The following is a 26063-nucleotide window of genomic DNA, read 5'->3' on the forward strand; positions in this document are numbered from 1 at the left end:
TTGTTTTCCCTTTTGAATTTGCAGAAAATTTTATGCAGAAATTTGGTGTTATGTTCATTTGGAGTATTGGAAATATCATGTACTTGTAGGCTTTTTAGTTTAATAGTAACTCAGCAAAGAGAGCACTAATTCTATTTCACTACCTGTTACCTATTTTACCCCCTACTCCCAGATAATTTTGGTTATTAGTTTTATCATTAATTAAGATATGTCTGGTGCAGTACACTTTTAGATCAGCATACAGCATTAGGAAGTAGATCCACTTTTGAGGAATTAATGGTTTGTATTTTTTAAATCATATAACAAGTGAAACATAGGACATTTTGTACATATTTTGTTTGTCCTAGTTGTATACTACCTATTCATGGCTTCAAAATTAATAGGTTTCTCTATAGATGAGAATAAAGATTAAAGATAAAGGCAGACAGTATTGTGGCCTCAGCTGTCTTTTCCAAGGTGACTGAATTAATCATTTGGATATTCCAGTTGATAGCTACATGGTGTATTTTTCAAGTCTTCTGATAAAAATGCAGTTTCCAATTTGGTCTCAAGAAGAAGAAGCAAAATCCTCTATAAAATCTTATCCCCAAAGCCTGAAGGCTTTTTCTTGAGAAAAAGATGTATGTTTTCTCCTGAGGGACAAACAAGTCTTTTTTAACTGAGCAAATTTAGTTTGGAGGACAAAATTTCACACAACATTTTTTTATTATATGCTAGTCATACTTTTAAGTCAGTCAGACTTGATCAGATGATTATGTTCCTACAAGGATACATAATACACTGTTCAGAAGATAGAAAAGCGTCATTTTCTCCTTCAGGATCAACAGCCTGTTTTCAAGAATGTTAGGAATTGAAAATGAATTCTGTGTTGTGGTCCTGTGACAGCTCCATCTGGGTGACTCTACAGTACCTTTTTCTGTTTCCCTGACTGATCCATCCACTCCTTACTGAACATTGGCTTTTGATCTTAAGAAACAAACCAAATTTAGAGCAACACTCTGAGTCATTTCTGAAAGGCAGCCATCTTCTTTGTCAGAATTCTCAAATGAACTCTGTGACTATCTGAGTCCTTTGTGCTGATAGCAAACTTAGTGTAAGGCCTCCCACTCTCTTTGGCCAACACTTTTCTAGCCCTCCCATTTTGGTAATTCATCAGCTCCAGAAAGGCATCCATCCAGCAAGCCTCCTGCTTTATGCTGCCTACCCCCTGTGTATGGGCCTCCCTTACCCACCTTACATTCTGTGATCCATCATTACATCCATGGTCTTGTCCCTTTCTCCCTCTGTTATCCTCACCTAGAAAAATGCCAACCTGGGTTAAATGTTTTCCTCCTCCACGCCTACACCGAAGTGGTTGGATTGGACTGAACAGCCATCGTGGTTGGTCTCACCACAAATTTATTTACACAAAGCTCCATGGCACTCAGCCACTGTGTATCCAGCCCATTGATCGAGTAGTTATGCCCTCACTCTCCTGTGTTATCAGTGCTCTCTTTCTGCTTGCTGTTTCCAACAGCACACATTTGTGATATATTTCTCACCTTCATAAATAAAAACTTCATTTGACCCCCCCATCCCTTTCCAGCTCCTGTCTTATTGCTCTTCTCCCATTTATAGCAAAAGTCTTCTCAAAAAAGAGTTGCTTAGGTTCACTGTCTTTATTTCTTCACTTTACATTCTTCTGAATAATATTCAATCAAGCATTCATCCCCACTCTTCTACTCATGTCAAGGTCCCAAGGACTCATCTAAGTCCACCTGTGTGTGGCACTTAATCCTGGTAATCACTCCTTCCTCCTGGAAGCTCTTTCCTCACTTGACTTCTGAGCCACTAGTCTTTAACTTCAGGGGCCACCAGTCACCTTTCCTGCCCCTGCCTTCTAAAGTCTGTGCAACTTCTCTCTTGTTTGGCTCATTCCTGAGTGATCACAGACCCGTGGATAAAAAGATCTGATGCCAGTAACTCCCAAATTTATATTTCTGGCCCCAGCCTCTCCACAGAAATCTAGAACCATAAATTTCCAAATGTGTTAATGACTGTTCCCCTTGCAAGTCTAATAGGCATCTCAAATATAATATGTCCAAAACTTATTCTTTACCACTTCTCCATTTAAAAATTGCATCCATGTAGCTACCTCATTACATGGCACCTTGCTCAGCTTTATTTTTCTTCCTAACCTTTGTCACTTAGCATTCCATCATATATCTACATATTTACTTTTCTCCTTTACTCACTGCAGTGTAACTGCTTGATAGCAGGGCCTCTTGTTTATTCACTCCTTAAGGTAGGCCGGACAGCCATTCCTAAAAAAAATGTTTATGTCTTCATCTGCAGAACATATGAAAATATTTCCTTACATGGCAAAGAGGGCTTTGCAAATGTGATTAACTTAAGGCTTTTTGTTTTTTGTTTTTTGTTTTTTTAAGGGATAGAGTCTCGCTCTGTCACCCAGGATGGAGTGCAGTGACGCGATCTCGGCTCACTGCAACCTCTGCCTCCTGGGTTCAAGTGATTTTCCTGCTTCAGCCTACCAAGTAACTGGGACTACAGGCACACTCCACCATGCCCAGCTAATTTCTTTTGTATTTTAGGAGAGATGGGGTTTCATCGTGTTGCCCAGGCTGGTCTCGAAGTCCTGAGCTCAGGCAGTCCACCCACCTTGGCCTCCCAAAGTGCTGGGATGACGGGCATGAACCGCCACACCCAGCCAAGTTAAGGCTCCTGAGATGGGTGGCTATCCTGGATTTATCTGGTTGGGCCCCATATAATCACAGGGGTCCTTATAGGGAAAGAGGGAATCATGAGAATTAGAGAAGATACAACAATAGAAGCGGTGATTGGAATGATGCAGCCATGGGCCAAGGAATGTCGAGAGCCTCTAGAAACTGGAAAGGCAAGGAATGGATTCTCTCCTAGAGCAGAAGGAGTGCAGCTTACTGACACCTTGATTTTAGCACCATTAATCCTGTCTTGGACTTGCGATCTCCAAAACTATAAGATAATCAGTCTATGTTGTTTTAAACCACTAAACAACTAAGTTTGTGGTAATTTGTTACAGCAACAGTAGGAAATGAACACAATCCTGTATCTCTGGCACCTGGAATTTTGCCTGGCACATAGGTGCTAAATAAAATAATTTTGCTTCAACAAATGGCGTGTATTCACTATCTTAGATCTTATGTAGAGATTATTGAAGTTTCCAATCCCTACTCTAAATTTTGCCATTGAAAATAAATGATATATTCTTTCTTTTAAAAATAATACTTGCTTTTATTATTGTCCAGGCAAAAGGCTTTTTTTGTTATTATTCTAGTCTATTTCAGGCAGACGTTTTATACATAAGTGTGTGTGTGTGTGTGTGTGTGTGTGTGTGTGTGTGCAGTGATTTAAAAACCTCAGAACATCAGGAATAAAAAGGGCTTTAAAAGGCATTCAGATGCATTTCCTGATTTGATGTTTTTATATCTTTCACAGTATCTCGGACAAATGACCTTCCCAAGTCTATTTTAGAACCTTCAATAATGGGAAACTCACTTTGGCTTAGATACTTTTCTGCCTTTTATCTGTTTTGTTGTCTGCTTACGGAATTAAACCACGAGTAGAAATGTTAGTTGTAAACCAAAACTAACTTATTTTAACCAATTGATTGAATGTATATCTGAAGTTCAAGTCACTGATAATCTTTACATGTGAAATGCCTACTTTTCCAGGCACATTTGTCAGATAAATCCTTCTGAATAATCAGTCAGAAGCTATCAAGTATGCCTTTGGGGGATACAAATCTACCAGTGGCTTACAATTAGATGATATATGCTTGCCTTGCTCCCTCACTGTACCTCTGAGAAGGCATTTAAGATTGTAATTTTTAGCAAAAAACGGCATTAGTTTAACTTTGGGGTCATACTCTCCAAATACTATCAAATTACTAATATTTAATTTTTTGTGAATGGCTTAGTGATGCAGGACAGTCAGTTAAATTCAGTTTAACAAATGTGAAGCTTTGTCTGTGTCTCATGTGCTATCCCAGGCACCTGAGATGATAAAGTTATTGCTCCTACATGAGGGGTTCATAATCTAATGGGGAATACAGATATGTCAATACAAATGTAATAAGGAGTGAGAAATCCTCTACTGATGGCACAAAGTCTTGTGGGAGTGAAATGGCACTAGTGATTAATTCTGACTTGCCCACCCTGAGGGTGGATGGTGGAAAGGGTGGTAGGAGAAGTAGAGGAGAGGAAAGGAGGAAGGGGAATAGATATAATGTATGAACTTTCACATGTAGTTGAACGCCACAGTATCCTGAATGTTCTTTTGTTAATTATATAAATAATAATCGTTTAGATGTGTGTACCACCATTACGTTGTCAAATGGTTAATTTTCTAATAAAAATGTGTTTGGCAATGCCAAATTTTTCAATTTTTATTGATGCATTAAAATAATTTGTCCTCAAATATAAGTGACAAATGAAGATTATACATTAAAATTAACCATAGTATTCAAAGAACTTGTTAAGAGTCATTTGTCCCCAGGATGTGATACATTTTATATTTAGTTCTCAGGACTTTCATAGTTCTTTGCATCAGTCAGTTTGTATCTTTTCCTCCATTTCATTTGTTCAGGAGGAGAGTGGGGCCTTTTAACCTATACAGATAAGGATTTCTCAGCCCTTAGATTCATTCTGTGCGCTTGGTGAGGCTGCATTTTCCATCTTCAGGATGGCAACCATGGGTTTATCCAAAGAACTTAAGGGTAGTGTGATTGCCCTGCCATCCTTTTTGATAAAGTGCTTCCCCAGAGAATTGTAAGTTCCATGAAGGAAGATACCATGTCTGACTTGTTCTTTGATATAGGTCTAATGCCTACCATAGGAGGTCCTCATTTGTAGGATCAGTGATTGTATTACTATTGTTTCACTGTCCTTCAAGTGTTAGCAATAGAAGTAAGAGGCGGGAAATGAGAACATGATGTGATTTCTTCTTCTTATGAACTACCAAAGCATTTGTTTCTTCTGCAGTCTTACAGTCATGTATTTGCTTTTGTTTTGTCTGCTTTTCTGTTTTTTGCTCATTCAGTAGTGCCAGATATGAGCTAGGCACTGTGGGGAATTTAGGCCCTGCCCGATCTGAATTCTCTTATCACAACAGAGAATCCTCAAGAGCCGGCATCATAACATACATATATTTATCATTGTATTATAGTATGTATAGGTGCTCAGTAAGTATTTACTCAAAACTGAGTATTAGCACCTTTGCAATAGAGTATCTCAATGTGCTGAGAGAACCATGTACTATAGACTTACTTGCTGGACTTCTGTCAGCCAATAATCTTAAACACTGTGTTTTCCCCTTTGCACCTTTTCAAAAAATGTTTACAAATGGAATGTATTGAACTTCCCCCATGCTGTGCATCTCACTCTTCTCCTGTACAAACAAGATGTAAAGATGGGGTTGGTTGGTAGAAAGGAATATGCTAATACCTAGGTATCAATACCTTTGAGAGACAGAGATAGAGATGTCATTGGCTAATGTTGTAGGATGGAGAGCTGGCACCCTTTTTTCTCTCTGTCTGTATGCCTTTCCCTTTTTTTCTTTCATTTCCATGTGTCATATGATAATGTATTTTTTTTGCTGGTCCCAAACAAGAAAACCATTATTAAGGCTCTGTTGGAGCTCTTTTATTGCTTAGATTGTTTATGGTCTTATATCATCTTTGCCAATTTTCTATTGTCCTTTCTATACTAATGACCTTGACTGTAAATCTTCAGAGTTCAATGACTGATTTGTTAATTAGATTGGGGCTTTTTTCCAAGAAGGGTGAAGTTCTTATTACAGTATGATTAATAATATTTGTTGCCGTGTATATACATACTAAGGAATGTTGTGATCCATATTTTTTCAAAAAAACTGTCTTGGTTATAGATAATCTGGTTTCCATCTGTGAGAGGAGTAATAAAATATACAAGTGATTAACATTTTCAAAAATATTCAAGCTTCTGCTAAGTACTAGAAATGACCCAAGGGATACAGTGATGAGAAGAGTAGACATAGTAGTCTAGTGAGGGAGAAAGACAATAACAAGGAACAAATATATAAATACAAATTCTGGTTACGGAGGAAAGCATCAGGATGCCACACTAAAAAATGAAAGGTCCAGCTTCAGTAGGGTGGTCAGAGCAGGGACTACGTTTCTGAAGATGGGACAATTAAGCTGACAGTTGTCAATTGGAGGTTGAGAAGGATATGGTCATGCTGGGATGACAGAGAGAGCCATTGCAGGCAGAGCAGAAGCAAAGTTTTCTGTTTGTTTGTTTTTTAAAGCCTGTCCTTTGAGCTGGAACTATTTGTTTGGGGGTGAGGATGGTTATTGAGCATGGACATCTATATTTTGTCCCCAGTGAGTGAGGTCTAGGATCAGGAATGCAGACTATGTTCATGACACAGGATTTCTTGGAGAATCCTTTGCATTTCCATATTCACCTTTATAATGCTCCCATTTTAGTCCTCTCTATCAGCTCAGTAGCTGCAGACCCATGTAGATAAGTGTTGTATGCTGCTTTTCTAGTTCCCTTAGTTCAGAGCATGAATAGGTGATTGATCCATAGATGCTTCTCAATATGAATGGGTAGCATTAAAAATCCTTTATGTTAACTTGTTCTTCCAGGATCTGTGATTGTTAGGACCCTTTCTTCTGGATGTTTTCAGTACAATTTTAGCTTTTCTTTGTCATATGGAGTTGAGTAATTCAAAGTAATAGTAATAGAATCGTTTTGAGGATGTGTTTGTTGTTGTTGTTTTAAGAGATAGAATCTCTCATTCTACCCCAGGCTAGAGTGCAGTGGTGCCATCATAGCTCTCTGCAGCCTCAAACTCCTGGGCTCAAGCCATTCTCCTCTCTCAGCCTCCTGAGTAGCTAGAACTACAAGCACACACTAACATACCTGGCTAAATTTTTGATTTTTTAAATTTTTTGTAGAGACGCAATCTCGCCAGTCTCCTCACCCAAACTGATCTCAAACTCTTGGCCTCAAGCAATCCTCCCGTTTTGGCCTTTCAACACTTTGGGATTATAGGCATGAGCCACTATGCCCAGCCGTTTATGATCCATTTGAGTTAATTTTATATATGGTGTGAGGTAGGGGCCCAAATTCATTGTTTTCGATGTGGATATTGAGTTTTCCCCTTCCATTTGTTAAAAAGACAATTCTTTCCTGATTAAATTGTCTTGGCAACCTTGTCAAAAATCAACTGACCGTAAATGGAAGGGTTTATTTCTGCATTCTCAATTTTGTTTCTTTGATTTATATATCTGTTTTTATGTCAGTGCCACACTGTCTTAATTACTATAGTTTTGCAATAAGTTTTGAAATTTAGAAGTGTGAGTCCTTCATATTCATCAATATTATTTTAGCTGTTATGGGTTTCTTACATTTCCACATGAGTTTTACGATTAGCTTATCAATCTCTGCAAAAAAGGCAAATGGGATTTTGATAGGGTTTGCCCTGAATCCGCATATCAATATGGGGAGTATTGCCATCTTAATAATATCAGTTTTTGATTCATGAATTTGGGATATGAGATGTTAATTTGTTTAGATCGTTTGATCTTTTATTTCTCTCAATGATGGTTTGGATAATAGTTTCCAGTATACAAGCCTTACATTTCTTTCTTTTTTCTTTCTTTCTTTCTTTCTTTTTTTTTGAGACAGGGCCTCACTCTGTCACTCAAGTTGGAGTGCAGTGGCATGATCTTGGCTTACCATAATCTCTGCCTCTCAGTATTCAAGTGATTCTCATGCCTCAGCTTCCCAAGTAGCTGGGATTACAGGCATGCACTGCCACACTTAGCTAATTTTTGTAATTTTAGTAGAGACTTTTGCCATGTTGGCCAGGCTGGTCTTAAACACCTGCCTCAGGTGATCCACCTTCTTTGGCCTCCCATAGCACTGGGATTACAGGCTTGAGCCACCACACCTGGCCTTACATTTCTTTTGTTAAATTTTTTTCATAAATATTTTTTATGCTATTCCATTGTAAATTGAATTATTTTCTTAATTTTATTTTCAGATTGTTCATTGCCATATGGAGGACTTTCTGTTTTTCTACTGTGGTAATACATACGTAATGTAAAATTTATCATTTTAACCATTCTTAAGTGTACAGTTCATTGGTATCAAGTATATTCACAGTATTCACAGTGTTTTGTAACCATCGCCACTATTTATTTCCAGAATTTTTTCATCATTCCAATTAGAAACTCTGTACTCCTTGAGCAGTAATTCCCCTTTACCCCTGCCTTCAGCCCCCGTAACCTCTACACTACTTTTTGTCTCTAAAAATTTACCTATTCTAGGCACCTCATATAAGAGCAATCATACAATGTTTGTCCTTGTGTGTCTGGCTTGTTTTACTTAGCATGTACTCAAGATTTGTCCATGTTATAGCATGTATAAAAATTCCATTCCTTTTTATGGCTGAACAATATTTTGTTGTATGTTTATACCACATTTTGTGTATACATTCATCTATTGATAGATACTTAGGTTGTGTCTAGCTTTTGGCTATTGTGAATAATGTCACTGTGAACATTGCTGTAAAGTATCCAGTTGAGTTCCTGCTTTCAGAGTTTTTCTGGTTGTATACTTAGGTGTAGAATTGCTGGATCATATGGTAATTTTATGTTTAACTTTTGGGGGAACTAATAGCCAAACTATTTTCCACAGCAGCTGAACCATTTTACACTTCTACTGGCAATGGACAAGTGTTTCATTTTCTCCACATTTTCACCAACACTTGTTATTTTCCATTTTTTTAATAATGGTCATCCTAATAGATGTAAATACTGTTTTTAAATTAAGAATTAAACTGTATTTAACAATATTTTTAATGGTAGAACACCTGATCCCTCAGATGGGCATATGGAAAGCCTGTTTCATTGAACAGAAAGTCAAGGGTTATCGTGAATTTTCTCTATTCACTGTTAGCTTTGTTTCCTTATTATAATAATTATAATTCCTTATTAATTTAATTATACTAATTTCCATAACTTATTAGAGTTGAGGATAAATCGTTAATATAAGGCTGGGCTTTTTAGAAGAATACTACTTTAAACTTTTATATATATCATTTTAAAGTTTGGAAACTATAACTCTTCCTATATTTTTTGTGACATTAAAGACAACAGAAACCAGTGGTAGAACTCTGCCAGACAAGGGTGAAGAGGTCTATGGATATTTCTTGAACCCTTCCTTATTGTCACCAGAATGCTCACCAACAACCACGAAAAAGAAAACAGAAGACATGAGTGACCTCCCCTCCGAAAGTCAAAGGAGCATACCTCTTGCTGTGACTGATGCTTTAGAGCATATTATGGAACAACTCAATGTTTTGACACAGGTGGGCATGACACAGGTGGCATGCATTGCACTTGGGGGTAAGATACACAGAACAATTCTGGATACAGCAAGTTGCAAGTTGCAGAACTAGCAGAGCAGGGGAAATTTTTCTTTACTAGTAAAGCAAACTCAAGGTACAATGCCCTAAGCAAGATCTTGTGGAGATAATACCCCTTAAGCCATTTGTAAGGAAGTATTTCTAGCCATAAGAAAAATGTATTGAAAGTAACCATTTCAGGTTAGTATGAAATATTGCCAATGTTTATAGTTTTTTACTCTGAAAATATTCTCACAGTCCAGTATTTAACTTCTCTTATTCCATAGCTTCTTACAATGATGCAGTGATCTTCCAGGCATAATGGTTTTTTTGCATTCCTATGTTAGAATATTACCCAGTTTTTTGAGGCCGGTTTACCTTTGCAAAGGAAGAATACAGTGGATCTTAAATAATATACCAAAATTCTTCCAACTATTGGTTACAAGGTATAGATGTAAGGGAAGTGGTGTGTTGAAATGGGTACACCAAAGATTTCTCTTCTAGCTCTGCTGATTCGTTGTTCCCTTTGAATAAGTCTTCTCTTGTTCCTCTTTATGTGTAGAATGAGAATACTAGATACTAATATTTCTCAGAGTGGGCAGTAGCAAGTTATATAAAAAGATGGTAAAATATGAACTACAAAGACGTCAATTACTTGTCCAGAAAAAAAATTGAAATAGAAATAGCTTTTGCATAGAAATTACCAACTTGTTCTCAACCCTGACTGTACATAATAATCATTAGGGCACATATACCTGGTTCTCACCTCCAGGGAGTCCATTTTCATTGGTCTGGAATAAGGCCCTAGCATCAGTCTTTTAAGCACCCCCACATGATTCTGTTTTACAGCCAGTGTTGAAAACTGCTAATTTAAGTGAATGTTTTTATCCTGTAGAGATCACCTCATGGCTTTTAGAGGCATCTGATGGATTGTGCTAAAGAGCAGTATCAGAACTTGGAGTTATTATGATTTGCTCAATGAAAATCATATTAAAAATCACTCACTTTCAGCTAGGCATGGTGGCTCATGCCTGTAATCTCAGCACTTTAGGAGGCTGAGGTGGGTGGATAACAAGGTCAGGGGTTCGAGATCAGCCTGGTCAACATAGTGAAACCCCATCTCTACTAAAAATACAAAAATTAGCCGGGCGTGGTGGCACCCACCTGTAATCCCAGCTACTTGGGAGGCTGAGGCAGGAGAATCACTTGAACCCTGGAGGCAGAGGTTGCAGTGAGCAGAGAACATGCTATTGCACTCTGGCCCTGGGCAACAGAGCAAGACTCTGTCTCAAGAAAAAAAAAATCACTCACTTTGATTTTGTACTTTGTGCTAGACGTGACTTTCTCTGTATTTATCAGACATGTCTTTCCCTTAAAGGCCATTGCCCTCTTCACCTCGTGTCAAATTTAGTTGTAGTTGGTTTGTTTCCTGTATTGCCATGACTTCCTCACCTAAATTGTTACCTTTCATCATTGGGTCCTCATTAGGGTCTCTCCCAAGTGAATCTTTCCGTTCCCTGTTCTTTCCGTTTCATGACTTATTTCTCCTGCTTTTTACCAGATTGAAAGCTAAATAAATCACTTTAAGCTGTATTGAATTTCTCTATGGTTTTAAATTTTTAAGGGATGGAATCCTTTTACATATCAAAAAGGTTAGAAGCAGGCAGAACACTTGCGAAAGAGGAGCAGTAAATCTGTGGGCAAGTAGCAAGTAAAATAAAGATGTTCTGGTTCACTTTACAGATGACTTAATACCACCTAACTTAGTTGGAGGGTGTTTATTGTTACTGAACCATAAATAGAAATAAATTTAAATGAAATTATGTTTTAGTTGGTAGACAGATGGTGTTAACCAGTGTTAAAGGTGTTAATAATAAATATATAAATAACTTTTAGCATTTGAAACTGTGATAATATATGAAAGGTGTCTGAAGGGCTGGGTGCAGTGGCTCACACCTATAATCCCAGCACCTTGGGGGGCCAAGGCAGAAGGATTGCTTGAGTCCATGAGTTCAAGACCAACCTGGACAGTATAGTGAGACCTCATTTCTTCTTTTATTTTATTATTTTATAGAGGCAGGGTCTCACTATAGTTGCCTAGACAGTCTTGAACTCCTGGGCTCAAGTGATTCACCCAGCTTGGACTCCCAAAGTGCTAAGACCTCATTACTACAAAAAAAAAAAATTAGCCAAATAGGGTGGCACACACCTATGGTCACAGCTACCCAGGAGACTGAGATGGGATTATCACTTGAGCCCAGGAGGCAGAGATTGCAGTGAGCTAAGATGAAGCCATTGCACTCCAGCCTGGGTGACAGAGTCACCCTGTCTCAAAAAAAAAAAAAAAGCAGGAGTTGTAATTCTCGCATCTGTTAAAATAGATTTCAAAGCAACAAAGATATAGTGGTAAAAGGATCATTGCAACAATAAGAGCTAACGATCCTAACACCCAGATACATAAGATCCATAAAGAGATTTAGACTCAACAAGACAGAAAATTGATGAGGACAACCAGGACTTGAACTCAGATCCAGAACAAGTAAACTTAATATTTATAGAGCTCTCCATTTTAAATACACAAAATATACATTCTCCACTTTAAATACACAAAATATCGATTGGCCAGTATTAATACCCATTTTTAGAATAAAGCAATATTCCCGTTCTCTCTCTCTTTCTTTTTCTTCCTCTTTCTTCCTCTCCTTTACTCCTTATTTTTTCTTTCTTTTCTTCTTTCCTTTCTAAAAAAAAAAAAACTAATAAAATGCTTGGCACATAGTAGGCACTCAATAAATAGTACAATGTATTATCAGCATCACTATTATTTTTAATTAGTAACGATCTATACATAGTATAAAATATTAAGGCAAAAGGTATTAAATTATATTTTTAAAAATTGGTTATATTCAAAAGATGATAGAGAATCAATATGTTATCTTAAAACTGGTTGACTAAAATACCAAGTGTTATGCCTTTCCTATATGAACTCTACCAAATAGTAACCAAATAGTAGATGAGGAAAATTTCTCTTATTTATTAGCTATCCCAACTAACAAAATGGTTCTTTTTGTTTGTTTGTTTTGAGACGGAGTCTGGCTCTGTCACCCAGGCTGGAGTGTAATGGCACGATCTTGGCTTACTGTAACCTCCGCCAACTGGGTTCAAGTGATCCTCCTGCCTCAACCTCCTGAGTAACTGGGATTACAGGCACATGCCACCACACCCAGCTAATTTTTGTATTTTTAGTAGAGATGAGGTTTTACTATATTGGTCAGACTCCTGACCTTGTGATCCATCTGCCTCGGCCTCCCAAAGTGCTGGGATTATAGGCATGAGCCACAGCGCCTGGCCTCCAACTAACAAAATGTTTTAATGATAGAATTAGAATACCATTTTTTGCAATCTCCAAGAATAGATATAGATATTTACTCACTATGACATTCATGAAAAGAAAAACATTATTAATCTGCCTTCTAATTAGAGAATAGGCTACCACCTGTAGTCCTTCCAAGGCATCTAACCTGATCAAGACTTTGGATCCAGCAGTCAACTTACAGAATATACAGAAGATGGAAGAACAGGCTGAACTGCACCCTGAGTGTGCAGTTTCTGAGCTTCTCAAATGGCCTGAGTTTATCAACAGACAAATTGTAAATAAAGCAAGGGAGAGGGTGAGCACCTGTAGATTAAGAGAGTCTTTAAGTGACACATTAATATTAATTCTTGAAATGGGAAAGAAAATTATAGTATATAGGGATGTACACCTGAAAAATAAAACCATAGAGAAACACAAGAAAGCAGTAATTGTTAAGGTCAGGAGAGTGGCTGTTACAGGGGGAGGTCACGTGGTAGGCACATGGAAGGCTCTCTGGGGTGGCTGGCAGAATCCAGTTCTTGCTATGGGTGATGGTTTTGAGGATGTATTTCTTTTAAGAATCTATTAAGTAACAACACATGTACCTTGTGTGGGTTCCTGAATAATCTTATGTTTTATTTTATAATAAAAAGTTTTTTTTAAAAAAAAAAGATACACAAGAATGAAGGCAGAGTAGCCAATATCCCAAAAAATTAGATTTCCCAAGTTTAACATATGTATAAAACATATATGTTAACATTTAATATATATACATATATGTATATATATGGAAGTATTCTGGATGTGTTCTAACTCCTTCAGCTAATAAATGAGAACAGGATTCTTCAAACCCTGTGTGGCCAACACTGGCGTAAGCATTTTACATGCATTATTTTTATTCAATCCTCCTGACAACTCCACAAAGTGATATTAGCATCTTCTAGGTGAAGGCACTGGAGGCAACTGTTATATTTCAGAGCAATCTAGCCATCCGTCTGGAGTGCTACAGGTATAGTTTGCCATGGATTGGATTGTGACAGAAGAAGTAGTGATGACATTTCAGTGGCATCTGGCTGGCATGTGGAATTTCACACCCCCTCCCCTTCTCCACTAAGTGTGTAGCTTATGGCACCACTTACAACCCTGTGTGGCCTCTTCCCTGGTTTTGGTGCTTTGGAAGATCAGGCATAAAAGGTCTGATCTTTTACTGCTTTTTTTCTCAAACACATCAGTTTGGGTTTTTTTTTTTCCTTTTTCTACAACTGATTGAAAATGCCTTGCCCTTGTGGTAGGGCTCAGAAGCAAAGCAAGTTCTGGGGCTCATTTCTGAGCCAACTTCTTGGCAGAAAGGTGGGAGTCCCATGTCTAAAAATGATTTTCTAAGCAGAGATTGTCATTATCATCCTCACCACCAGGGGACCAGGCATTGATTATTTTGTCCTCCTTTTTACAGACTGTTTCAATCTTGGAGCAGCGACTGACTTTGACAGAGGATAAACTGAAAGACTGCCTTGAAAATCAGCAAAAGCTTTTCAGTGCTGTTCAACAGAAAAGCTGAATAAAAAATTCATTTTCATTTGTTGGGCAGAGGCACAATAAATGAACAAATGTACATATATTCAGGAAGGCAGTACAAGATACTCCACGCAACACAACCACGTGTTTCTTATTCCACAGCAAGATACACTCACCATGTCATTTCTTAAAAGGGTGAGCAACAGAACAAAAGGCAGAAAAGGCATATTTAAGGACTAATTTAAATACACAAATCAATGTGAAGGACTAATTTACATTACTGTCATTTATGATTGCAGTAATAAAGTGATAAGCATTCAAGCGACTGTATTTTCCCCATATTATTTTTAAATGTCTGTTTTCATTTCTAGGCCAAATCCTGCCAGGAGAGTAACCAAATCTCTGGATTTCACTGTTAAATCATTTTGGATTCACCACAGTCAGACAGTCATGGGGTGAAATAATTCACTTACCTGTAAAATAGCATCCTATATGCAAAGAATGAGTTATTGATCTGACTTTTTGTATTTCTTTCTGTTCAAAAAAATTATCCTTACTAATGCCTTGAAAAGATGAATAAAAATTCCCAGACCACAGAACTTCCACAGCAAGAATACAGTTATTTTAATTAACAACACCATAGATATGGCATAGAGCTTTTTTATTTAATTTATGGTGTACTTTGCTTATCCATTGGCCAACCGGAAGGAAATGAAACATACCTATCTTTCTATCACAGATGAATGTGCTGAATGATTTGGGTTGTATCTGATCATGGTTCACAAAAATTGTGTTAGTATGATTTCAGTATGCTAAAAAGCCAGAGTGATGCAACAGTGACATTTAAAAATATATACGTGTATGTACACATGCTTCAGAAATATTGTTGCTTAGGGTGCTTTGGGCAGCTAAATATTAAGTACTTTTTAAATTTTAGCATCATCATCTTCCTATTTAATTAATTGTGATTTAAAACAAAATGAAAATGAACCAGGTATTCTAAAAGATCCTGGTTACAAATTAAGAATTTAATTTTATTTTAAACCAAACAGATTAAATTGAAGAAAAGCAAGCAAATTAATTTCAGCTTGATTATCAACCTGTATCAAGAACACAGATGGAAGGAGGTGTCCCCATTTATGGTGTGTATAGGTAACATGGGGAAAATACTATTCTGTGTTTCGGAAGAGAAGAAATAGTGCCTTCCTATTTATTTCTATATTTAGAAATTTTTCTCAAATTTCAGTTGTATCTATGAGGTGGGTTTCTAAGTATCTGATTGTGTGTTATAAGTGACTTTTTATATCATACTAAGTGTGAGATTCTGGATATTTTCAAGAGCTTACAAAGACTAAGTAGCTTTGTATTTTTATAACCTCATTGAGAAGACTAAGAAAGAAATGAAATGTCCTATCAATTTTGTTTACTTTGTCATGCTTCAAACAATAAAGACATTTTTGCTTTAAAAGCAAAAGTTGTTCCCTCTCTTTTTAAATGATTAAAACCTGGAAATACTAAATGTCTTATCTTCAAGCTAACTCTATCTTTAATGTGTGTGAGAATCTTCTGGAGAGCTTGTCAAAACAGTTTCCTGGGCCTTATCTCCAGAGATTATTCCATGGGTCCGGTGGGGCCCGCTCATTTGCATCTCTGACAGTCTCATGGTGATGCTGATGCTTTGGGCTGAGGGCCACACTTTAGGAACAATCTGTAGCCACTTCTTTTTTGTTTGTTTGTTTTAGAGATGGAGTCTCACTCTGTCGCCAGGCTGGAGTGCAGTGTCATGATCACTGCAACCTCCACCTCCCGGGTTCAAGCCATTCTCCTGCCTCAGTCTCCTGAGTAGCTGGGAACTACAGGCACATGCCACCATGCCCAGCTAATTTTTGTATTTTTTACAGTAGAGACGGGGTTTCACCATGTTGGCCAGGATAGACTCAATCTCTTGACCTCGTGATCCGCCCGCATCAGCCTCCCAGAGTGCTGGGATTACAGGCGTGAGCCACCATGCCCAGCCACCACTTCTTACAACCTAATGTTGCCACATATTTTTTACAGTCATCACAGAACTTTACAAGTTATATAAAAATAATGATGATATAAATGCAGATGCCTTGAAACTTTTTCAACAGACTCAATTTTCTAACTCCCGTCTTTATTTACATACTTTTTATAGCATTTGAGGAATCTCCTTCATCTTCATCTTCATCAGATTCCAGCCCCTCCCTTTCCTAACTTGAATATGCAGCTTCCTGATCAACATTTACACTTGGAACTCTAATAGGCATCTCGAAATAGGTCCAAAACCAATTCTTCTGCCCTCTACCTCTAACTCCCCACCCTAACCAGAGTCACTAGCAGCCTCTTTCCTGGACTTGCATGTCTCAATAAAATTACAACTTTCTGGCTGGGCGCAGTGGCTCAAGCCTGTAATTCTAGCACTTTGGGAGGCCAAGGCAGACAGATCACAAGGTCAAGAGATTGAGACCATTCTGGCCAACACAGTGAAACCCCGTCTCTACTAAAAATACAAAAATTACCTGGATGTGGTGGCTCATGCCTGTAGTCCCAGCTAGTTAGGAGGCTGAGGCAAGAGAATCGCTTGAACCTAGGAGGTGGAAGTTGCAGTTAGCTGAGATCATGCCACTGTACTCCAGCCTGGTGACAGAGCGAGACTCCATATCAAAAAAAATTTTAAAAAGACAACTTTCCTTACCATTGCTCAAGCTGACAACTTGGAATCCTCTTTAATTCCTCTCTTTCACACGCCACAGCTCATTCCTTCAGGGCATTTTGTCAGAATGTAGAAAACACCTGACCACTTACCACCTTCATCTCCCACCATGATCCAAGCCACTAATATCTTGGCTGGATGACTATAGTTACCTCCTATTTTAGTCCCTTTGTGTTGCTATAAAGGAATACCTGTGGCTGGATGATTTATAGAGAAAAGAGATGTGTTTGGCTTATAATTCTGCACACTGCACAAGGAGCATAGTGCAGATGCTTCTAGTGAGGGCTTCAAGCTGCTTTCACTCATGATGGAAAGTGAAGGAGAGACAGCAGCACATGGTACAGAGGAGGAAGGAAAGAGGGGAGGGTGGTGCCAGGTTCTTTTTAACAATCAGTTCTCACAGGGACTAAGAAAACTCATTCATTACTTCGAGGAGGGCATTGGGCCATTCATGATCCAAAGAACTCCCCTTAAGCGGCACCTCCAACTGTGGAGATCAGATTTCAACATGAGACTTGGTGAGGCCAAACAAACCATATCCAAACCATAACACCTCCAGACTGGTCTCCCTGATGCCACCCTTGCACAGCAGGCCACAGTGGTTCTTGAAAAGGCTGAGTCAAAGCACTTGGCTCTTCAGAACAGAACACTTCAGGGCTTCGCATCTCCCAGTAAAGGCCTAAGAGGCAACCTCTCCTCTTTAAATTTTCTTTTCCTTCTTGACTAATCCTTACTCACCACCCTCTGGCCATAGTGGCCTCTTTGCAACCCTTTGAAGAAGCAAAGTGTTCCCACCTGAGGGCATCTGTAAACTTCCTCTGCCTAGAACTCTCAGCCGTCAGGCATTGATGCCTTAAAATATACAACTTATGCTTACCTGGTACTTTTTCAGAGGTGTCCTCCCTGAGTGCCCGAGTGACCCTCTCTCCATTCACTCCCTAATCCTTCACCAGGCTTCATTTTCTCCAGTGCGCTTATTACCATCGGACACATACATCGGTTCACACGTATGTCTTTCCCTGGTAAGCAACTCTGCCTGTCAGTCACTGATGGATCTTAGAGCTGAGAATGGTTTCCAGTTTGTAGTAGGCACACAGAATATATTGTGTGAATACGGGACAACAGAAAGTTGCAGATTTTTCTCCTCCTCCACCCCTAAAGTGGCTTCTCAGCTATGATTAATTCCTGAGCAGAATGCCTCAGAAACCCCTTTTAAGAAACTAAATTTGATGTGAGTGGCTAAGCAGCAGTGAGTCCCCAGGATATCTGCGATAGGGGAAAATCACCAAATGAACCATATTAATCTTCAGCCACATCAACTGATACTATCACTTCCTTCTTAGTGAGTATGGCTCAACCAAATAGAATATAATAGGGTTTCTCAATATTTGTTTTCCTAGCTGCTGCAGATAGGATTTTTTTTTCTTACACATAAATATTTCTCTTGGATTTATACAAGTTGTTAAAGTAGATGTTAAAGGTTTTACAGGCTTTTTAAAAAAAGATAACTTCTCATTTGCCTGATATATCTGTTAAGCAGAGGCACATGAAAAATTTTTAAAGTTTATCTGAGCAACAGTGACTCATGAATCAGAGAGTGCCAAACTGCAAGCCGTTTGGGCTCCCCTGAAGGGAGTGCAAGGGGAAAACTTTTATAAGGTGTTTGAGGAAGCAATACAGAAAATATCTGGATTGCTTAAAGTGGAACAGCAGCCTTAACATCTCTAGTTGGAGAAGAGTTGGTGGGTTCTGATTTGTTAAGCTTAAATGTGGTCTTCCTAGGATATGACCACTTACTCTGAGTTAGATTTCAGTTTGCTTACATAGGAACTCTGGGTGCTAGAGCTGCCTCAGTGTAATGGGCTCCCAATTAATTATTTTAGCAAACCAAGGGTTAGTTTATATCTCATTTACAAATAGATTATTTCTTATTTTAATCTTGAAGATTAGTTTCTTTAAATAGTGCAGAAGAAAATAGGAAACTTTAGTGGAATATGTGAAAATAATCTCAGGGAAGATTTAGTTTATTCAATAATTAGGCATATACTTAAAAACTACAATGTGGAAAGAAGGTAAATAGATAGGCTTTACCTTTCTAACGATTATTTAGTGGATATGACCTCTGGGTTTTACTAAGGCTTTGGAATTTTAATACAAACTTGTGCTACTTATTTCTTCCAGGGACAGAGCAAGCCACTTGCCTCTGGGATGAACACAAATCCAGCTGCTGAGCTGTTTTGTTTGGCTCATAGTTTTTTAAAAATAATTTTTATTTACCTGCTGATATTTAAAAGTTGGAAATTCTATATGAACATTTAGGTCTCTGGCTTGTCATAAGAAATCAAAAGATCGGCAACTATTGGGCCTGTATTCCTCTGTGGCAGCAATGAACTAGGGCAGGCTGGAGGGAACATACCCTCGTCCATATTGCCCCCACCCTCCTCCACTGCTTAACATTACCTAGAGGGCCTGTGCCTAGTTAACACCAGAGAGATCCAAGTCTTTCTCAGAGTGTTCTAAGAAGACTGTAGCCATCTGTCCTCAATCCCTACCTTTCCGAGGTTATTTTCCGAGGATATCTCTTTTTCTACATTCTTTATCCCTTCGCCCACAATTGTGTATTTTTTCCTCAGCCCTGCTGAACTTTTCACTATTATGAGATGAAGCATGCCACTCCCTTCCCAATTCCACTTACATTGAGCAGGCTTTTTCCCTGCCACCCTGCATAACTCTTCTCTTCCTGGAAAACTCCTACTCATCCTTTAAAAGGCGGCTTGCATATCCCTGCATTCTTTCGCTGTTGTGCTTCCTCAGCATTCTGTGCTTGTCTCTGGTACAACATAGATTGCTATACAGTTGCAGCTCTGCCTCTTCCACTATGACTTAACCTACCCAAAAGGCAGGTGTCATCTTTAGATTCTGCACCTAGGGCATTGTCTGGCTCATAGGAGGAGCTCAACAATTAATTCTGCAATAAATGAGTATTTTTATTTTAATTTATTCAAGTGTTTCTTTCTAAAACATTGTTCTATGTTTCACTTAAAGCCAAAAGCAGTTAAAACTAGGGCAGGTGGGCTGGAAGAAATAGGATAGGCAAAAATTTAAATGCTCAACATTTGGGGCTAAGAGGGCACTACTATAACCTGCTATTTATTATATAGCTCAGTAGTTACGTAGATAGTCTTATAAGCCAGAAAAACTTGATGCACATTCTGGCTATGCCATTCTCTAGCAGTGTGACTGTCAGGGAAGGTACTTACAAAACTGAGTTCCCTTAACTATAACAGGTAAAAATAGGCCAGGCACGGTGGCTCACGCCTGCAATCCCAACACTTTGGAAGGCTGAGGGGGGTGGATCATGATGTCAGGAGTTCAAGACCAGCTTGGCCAAGATAGTGAAACCCCGTCTCTATGAAAAATACAAAACATTAGCTGAGCATGGTGGCGGGAACCTGTAATCCCAGCTACTCGGGAGGCTGAGGCAGAGAATTGCTTGAACCCAGGAGGCCAAGGTTGCAGTGAGCCAAGATTGCACCACTGTACTCCACCCTGGGCAACAGAGCAAGTCTCTGTCTAAAAAAAAAAAGATAAAAATAATGCAAACTGCCTTTTTGAAATGATTAGTACAGTAGTTATCATGGAGTAAGTGATCAATAAATGGTAGATATTATTGTGATTAATAAATCCTTTTGTTTCTCTGAACTATATTTCCAAAAATATGATTTCAACTGTAACTACTGAAATTAGATATAGGGACTGTTATTAAGTGGTAGTGAATAAATGTGTGATATTTAATTCAAAGTTGATGTTGCATTTTTAAAAATTTAACAAAAATAATGATTATATAAAAGAAATTAGCCTTCCATGCATAGAAAATCTCACAGTTCTGACCAAAAGCTGGCAATTGAGCAACTCCTGAGGCATTCAGCCTAAGAATACTAAGGTAATAATTTCCTAAATAAAGATGAGGCAAAAACCAGAAGTGGGGGAAGGGCTTGGAATGTGAAACAAGTAAATGTCATTAAGGAAAAGGCTTGCCTGGAACTCAAACTATTTTTGCCCTTTGACCATTTGGAGAACAGGTATTATCTGCTTACTGCCTTTTCTCTAAAGACAAGATAGTATAGCTGGGCGTGGTGGCGCATGCCTGTAGTCCCAGGTACTCGGGAGGCTGAGGTGGGAGGATTTCCTGAGTCCAGGAGTTCTGGGCTGTAGTGCACTATGCTGATCTGATGTCCGCACTAAGTTCAGCATCAATATGGTGACCTCCCAGGAGTGGGGTACCACCAGGTTGCCTAAGGAGGGGTGAACCGACCCAGGTCGGAAACGGAGCAGGTCAAAACTCCCGTGCTGATCAGTAGTGGGATGGCACCTGTGAATAGCCACTGCACTCCAGCCTGGACAACATAGCGAGACCCCATCTCTTTATATATTAAAAAAAAAAAAAAAGACAAGATAGTACAGATCCTCACTTAACATTTCATTGATGTATAGAGCAAACTTGGAGGCTATTAGTCCCATGAATTCTGTGCATCTAAGAGGACTGGAAGGTAAACCATCTGTTCCTGGGCAGAACTATTTCGCTGCTGAAAGAAAAAAAAAACAATAATTCTAATATTTGAGGGTTATTGACAAATATGATAAATCCATGAGCACATTAAATAATAAAAACAAGTGGGTCTCTAGTAGATTTTTAAGTGAAATTATGTAACTGATACACTCTATGCTTCATTTTCCTTAATGGCTTATACAACTCTTTGCCTTAGCAAGTCACGAGGTTTTAGACTTCGTGCACCAGAGGATTTATGAATGTACAGCGAATCTAGGAACACAACGTAATTGCCAGGTTGTCTTTCATAAGCCCCAGCTGTGACTCAGCCAGGTAGCACAATTGCAGCCTGAGCTCACTAGGAAATAGGTCAGTGGCTTGCCAAGAGGCAGAGGTTAATGGGGAGCATGGGTGGCAGGGGTATGCGCACAACTACTTTATTCTTTGCAAGGCACATTAGTTGCATTTTCTTTGGAGTCAAATCTCAAACATATTCCTACTAAAAACGAACACTTGATTTGAGATTCTTCTCATTATAAAATAGATTTTGCAACAAAAGCAATAGGAGAAATAACTTGATCACCTAAAACTTCTAAACTTATAAAGCAAAAAATACGTGAATAGAAATTACTGATCTACAGGCACGATGGCTCTCGCCTGTAATCTCAACACTACTGGAGGCCAAGGCGAGCAGATCATTTGAGGTCAGGCATTGGAGACCAGCCTGATCAAATGGAGAAACCCCGTCTCTACTAAAAATACAAAAAATTAGCCAGGTGTGATGGTGGGTGCTTGTAATCACAGCTACCCCCTGGGAGGCTGAGGCTGGAGATCTGCTTGAGCCCGGGAGGTGGAGATTGCAGTGAGCCATTGCACTCCAGCCTGAGTGACAAAGCGAGACACCATCAGAAAAAAAAAAAATTGTCAGAAATGCAACACATAATTGGGAATGTCAAATTTTAAAAGTAGAACTGAGTTAGTTCACATGATACAAAGCTAATGAGGGAAACTTAACATATGTGCAAACAACAGCATGGAGGTGAAAAAACAATTCACTTTTTTGCCCAAGGGTATCTTAAACAAAGAGTGGCCGTGTTCTGAACCACACAATGTGTTAGTCAAAACTCTATATGCTAAGTATGCAGAAAGTAAATCAGAAAATTGGAAATAACAATATAAAAATGCTCAATCACACAGAAAACATGGAAAGGAAAACTTAAATCTTCACTGAACAATGTCTGTGTGAGAGAGGAAACCCCAAAGTGTAGTAAACCCCAAAGTGTAGTATTTTAAAATAAAAATAGGCTGGGCATGGTGGCTCACATCTATTATCCCAGCACTTTGAGAGGCTGAGACAGGAGGATTATTTAAGGCCGGGACTTGGAGACCAGCCTAGGCAGCATAGTGAGTCCCCCATCTCCACAAAAGTTTAAGAATTAGTTGGGAATGGTGGTGCATTTGTGTAGTCTTAGCTACTTGTGAGGCTGAGGTGGGAGGATTGCTTGAGCCCAGGAGTTTGAGTCTGTAGAGTTATGATTGCACCACTGCACTCCAGCCTGGGGGACATAGTGAGAACCTGTTTCTAAATTTTAAAGGAAGAAAGAAGGCTGGGCATGGTGGCTCACACCTGTTATCCCAGCACTTTGGGAGGCTGAGCCGGGCAGATCATGTGAGGTAAGGAGCTTGAGACTAGCCTGGCCAACATGGCAAAACCCAGTGTCTACTAAAAATACAAAAATTAGTTGGGTATGGTCACAGGCACCTGTAATCCAAGCTACTGGTGAAGATGAGGCTGGAAAATCGCTTGAACCCAGGAGGTGGAGGCTGCAGTGAGCCAATATCATGCCACTGCACTCCAGCCTGGGTGACAAGAGTGAGTGAGACTCCATCTCAAAATAAAGGGAGGGAGGGAAAGAAGGATGGAAAATTAATCGTGTCTTTGTCTCCCTCTGATCCTTTCATGAACTCGAAACCGAGACATGGCAGAATGAGAGAGCATCTATGGGTTTTTAAGTATTTATTTCAGAATGCTTTTAATACATTAAAAACTTTTTTTTGAGACAGAGTCTTCCTGTGTTGCCCAGGCTGGAGTGCACTGGCGCAATCTTGGCTCACTGCAACTTCCATCTCCTGGGTTCAATCAGATTCTTCCGCCTCAGCCTCCTGAATAGCTGGGATCACAGGCACCCACCATGACCAGTTAATTTTTGTGTTTTTAGTAGAGATGGGGTTTTACCATGTTGGCCAGGCTGGTCTCAGACTCCTGACCTCAAGTGATCCGCCTGCCTCAGCCTCCCAAAGTGCTGGGATTACAGGTGTGGGCCACGGCACCTGACTTACATTAAAAACTTTCGAAAAATACAAAGAAAAAGGAAACAAATGCTACCACGTATCACTTTGAGATGAGACACCCTTATTTCAGAAACCACTACTGTTTACCTAAGATACTTGTGTGACCAGGAGAAAGGAGAACAAGAAAGCTCAGCAGGGAAAGGATTTGTGGAGCTTGATGCCAGATACAGAGAGGGGAGCCATCCAAGGTTGTGGACAAGGACTTCTTGCTGAGATCTGCATCTCTTAATTCTAATGAAACACTATCACTACCCTAGGTTGTTTCCTCTCCTTAATCCCCGGAGGAAATCCCTTTACTTTTCAGAGATAAAAAGTTAGCAGAACAAAGAGAGTCAGGGGAAGCGCCTGGGCCTTTTGCTACAGAATTCCACTGAAGCCTTTCCAAGCCCAGAGGATAGAACCCGAGGGCTATACTATTTATTTCCACACCTGGATTGAATATCAAGGTCTGTGAGAAGATAAATCATTTAGAAACCTGATGTTCTTACAGGGACTGTTGCTTTTTCAGAACCCTAATAACTGTGTCAAAGGCAAAAATCACATGAAAAGTTCAAAGTTGTTAAATCCCCCTTCTGCACCACTTTCAGCAAGCTAGAGTCAGAGAGTCTCACAACTGTTGATGTTGATCATTCCTTCTCTGAAAAGGACAGATTAAAGATGCAACATTGAGGTGGGAGGAAAAGAATCAACCACTTGAAGTGGCAGTTCTTACTCAAGAGAACACCTATCTAAGACTTTCACTATGTACACTTTAAACGGAGTGATTTAGGCAAAAGACGCCTTGATTTTGAATCATATGTGATCCTGAAAAATACATTTAAAAAGAGTTGAGGCCTAGGAGGGTCCTGATTTAGTAGTTTCCAATCCAGTACAAATTTATTCAAGACAGCACGTCAAAGCTCAGCCCATTTTCAAGGGCATTTCATTTTTGGAATCAGCAATAGGAAGTAATTATAATGTGAATATAAAAAAAACAGAGATGATAAAAATCCTAGGCAGCGTAATGCCTCCAGCTTTGTTCCTTTTTGCTTAGGATTGTCTTGGCTATACGGGTTCTGTTTTGGTTCTATATGAAATTTAAAGGTTTTTTTTTTTTCTAAATCTGTGAAGAAAATATATGGTAGCTTGATGGAAATAGCATTGAGTCTATAAATTACTTTGGTCAGTATGGCCATTTTCACGATATTAATTCTTCCTATCCATGAGCATGGAATGTTTTTCCATTTGTTTGTGTTCTCTTTTATTTCTGTGAGCAGTGGTTTGTAGTTCTCCTTGAAGAGGTCCTTCCCATCCCTTGTAAGTTGTATTCCTAGGTATTTTATTTTCTCTGCAGCAATTGTGAATGGAAGTTTGCTCATGATTTGGTTCTGTTTGCCTATTATTGGTGTATAGGAATGCCTGTGATTTTTGCACATTGATTTTGTATCCTGAGACTTTGCCGAAATTGCTTATCAGCTTAAGGAGTTCTTGGGCTGAAATGATGGGGTTTTCTTTTTTCTTTTTTTAGACAGAGTTTTGCTGTTGCTGCCCAGGCTCACTGCAACCTCTGCCTCCTAGGTTCAAGCGATTCTCCCTGCCTCAGCCTCTCAAGTAGCTGAGACTACAGGGGCCCACCACCATGCCTGGCTACTTTTTGTATTTTTTAGTTTCGCCATGTTGGCCAGGCTGGTCTCGAACTCCTGACCTCAGATGATCCGCCTGCCTCCACCTCCCAAAGTGCTGGGATTACTGGTGTGAGCCACCGCACCTGGCCTAGATTTCTGGTTTCAGTTGAAAAATTGGAAGACCTGGTATGATCTTATATATCATGTATTACATATCATACTATTATATGTCGGGCATACAGTTTCCCATTGCAATAACCTCCAGTTTACCTGTTCTGCTTTGTTGAACCAGTATCTAAACAATGTGACTTGTGTGTCTCAAAGGCACAGCTCTCATGCTCTTGCAGACCCAGAAATGGGAGACTTAAGAAAACATACTTCTTGGCCAGGCACGGTGGCTCACGCCTGTAATCCAAGCACTTTGGGAGACCAAGGTGGGCAGATCACGAGGTCAGGAGTTCGAGATCAGCCTGGCCAATTTGGTGAAACCCCGTCTCTACTAAAAATACAAAAAAAATAGCC

General features: G+C 39.2%; 1 protein-coding gene across 34 annotated transcripts in view; it reads left to right on the top strand.

Moving 5' to 3' along the window:
• Positions 1 to 26063, top strand: part of POC1B (POC1 centriolar protein B) — a 133181-nt gene that overhangs the window by 77963 nt on the left and 29155 nt on the right. For 10 of the 34 annotated variants that reach the window (XR_013521971.1, XR_013521962.1, XM_002752826.6 and 7 more), the window contains 2 exons: positions 9178 to 9396; positions 14241 to 15776. The exons of 2 other annotated variants lie outside the window; for them this stretch is intronic. Coding sequence is in view for 16 of the 32 variants with exons in the window: in XM_002752826.6 (XP_002752872.1) it covers positions 9178 to 9396; positions 14241 to 14345 (324 nt within the window). In the remaining 16 variants the exon portion in view is untranslated. Of the gene's footprint in view, positions 1 to 2426; positions 3152 to 8067; positions 8111 to 9177; positions 9397 to 14240; positions 15777 to 26063 lie in introns of those variants that run through there. 22 more of the 34 variants (XR_013521966.1, XR_013521968.1, XR_013521972.1 and 19 more) reach the window with 6 other exon arrangements.

This window comes from Callithrix jacchus, chromosome 9 (assembly GCF_049354715.1).
Source record: "Callithrix jacchus isolate 240 chromosome 9, calJac240_pri, whole genome shotgun sequence".
Lineage (NCBI taxonomy): Eukaryota > Metazoa > Chordata > Mammalia > Primates > Cebidae > Callithrix > Callithrix jacchus.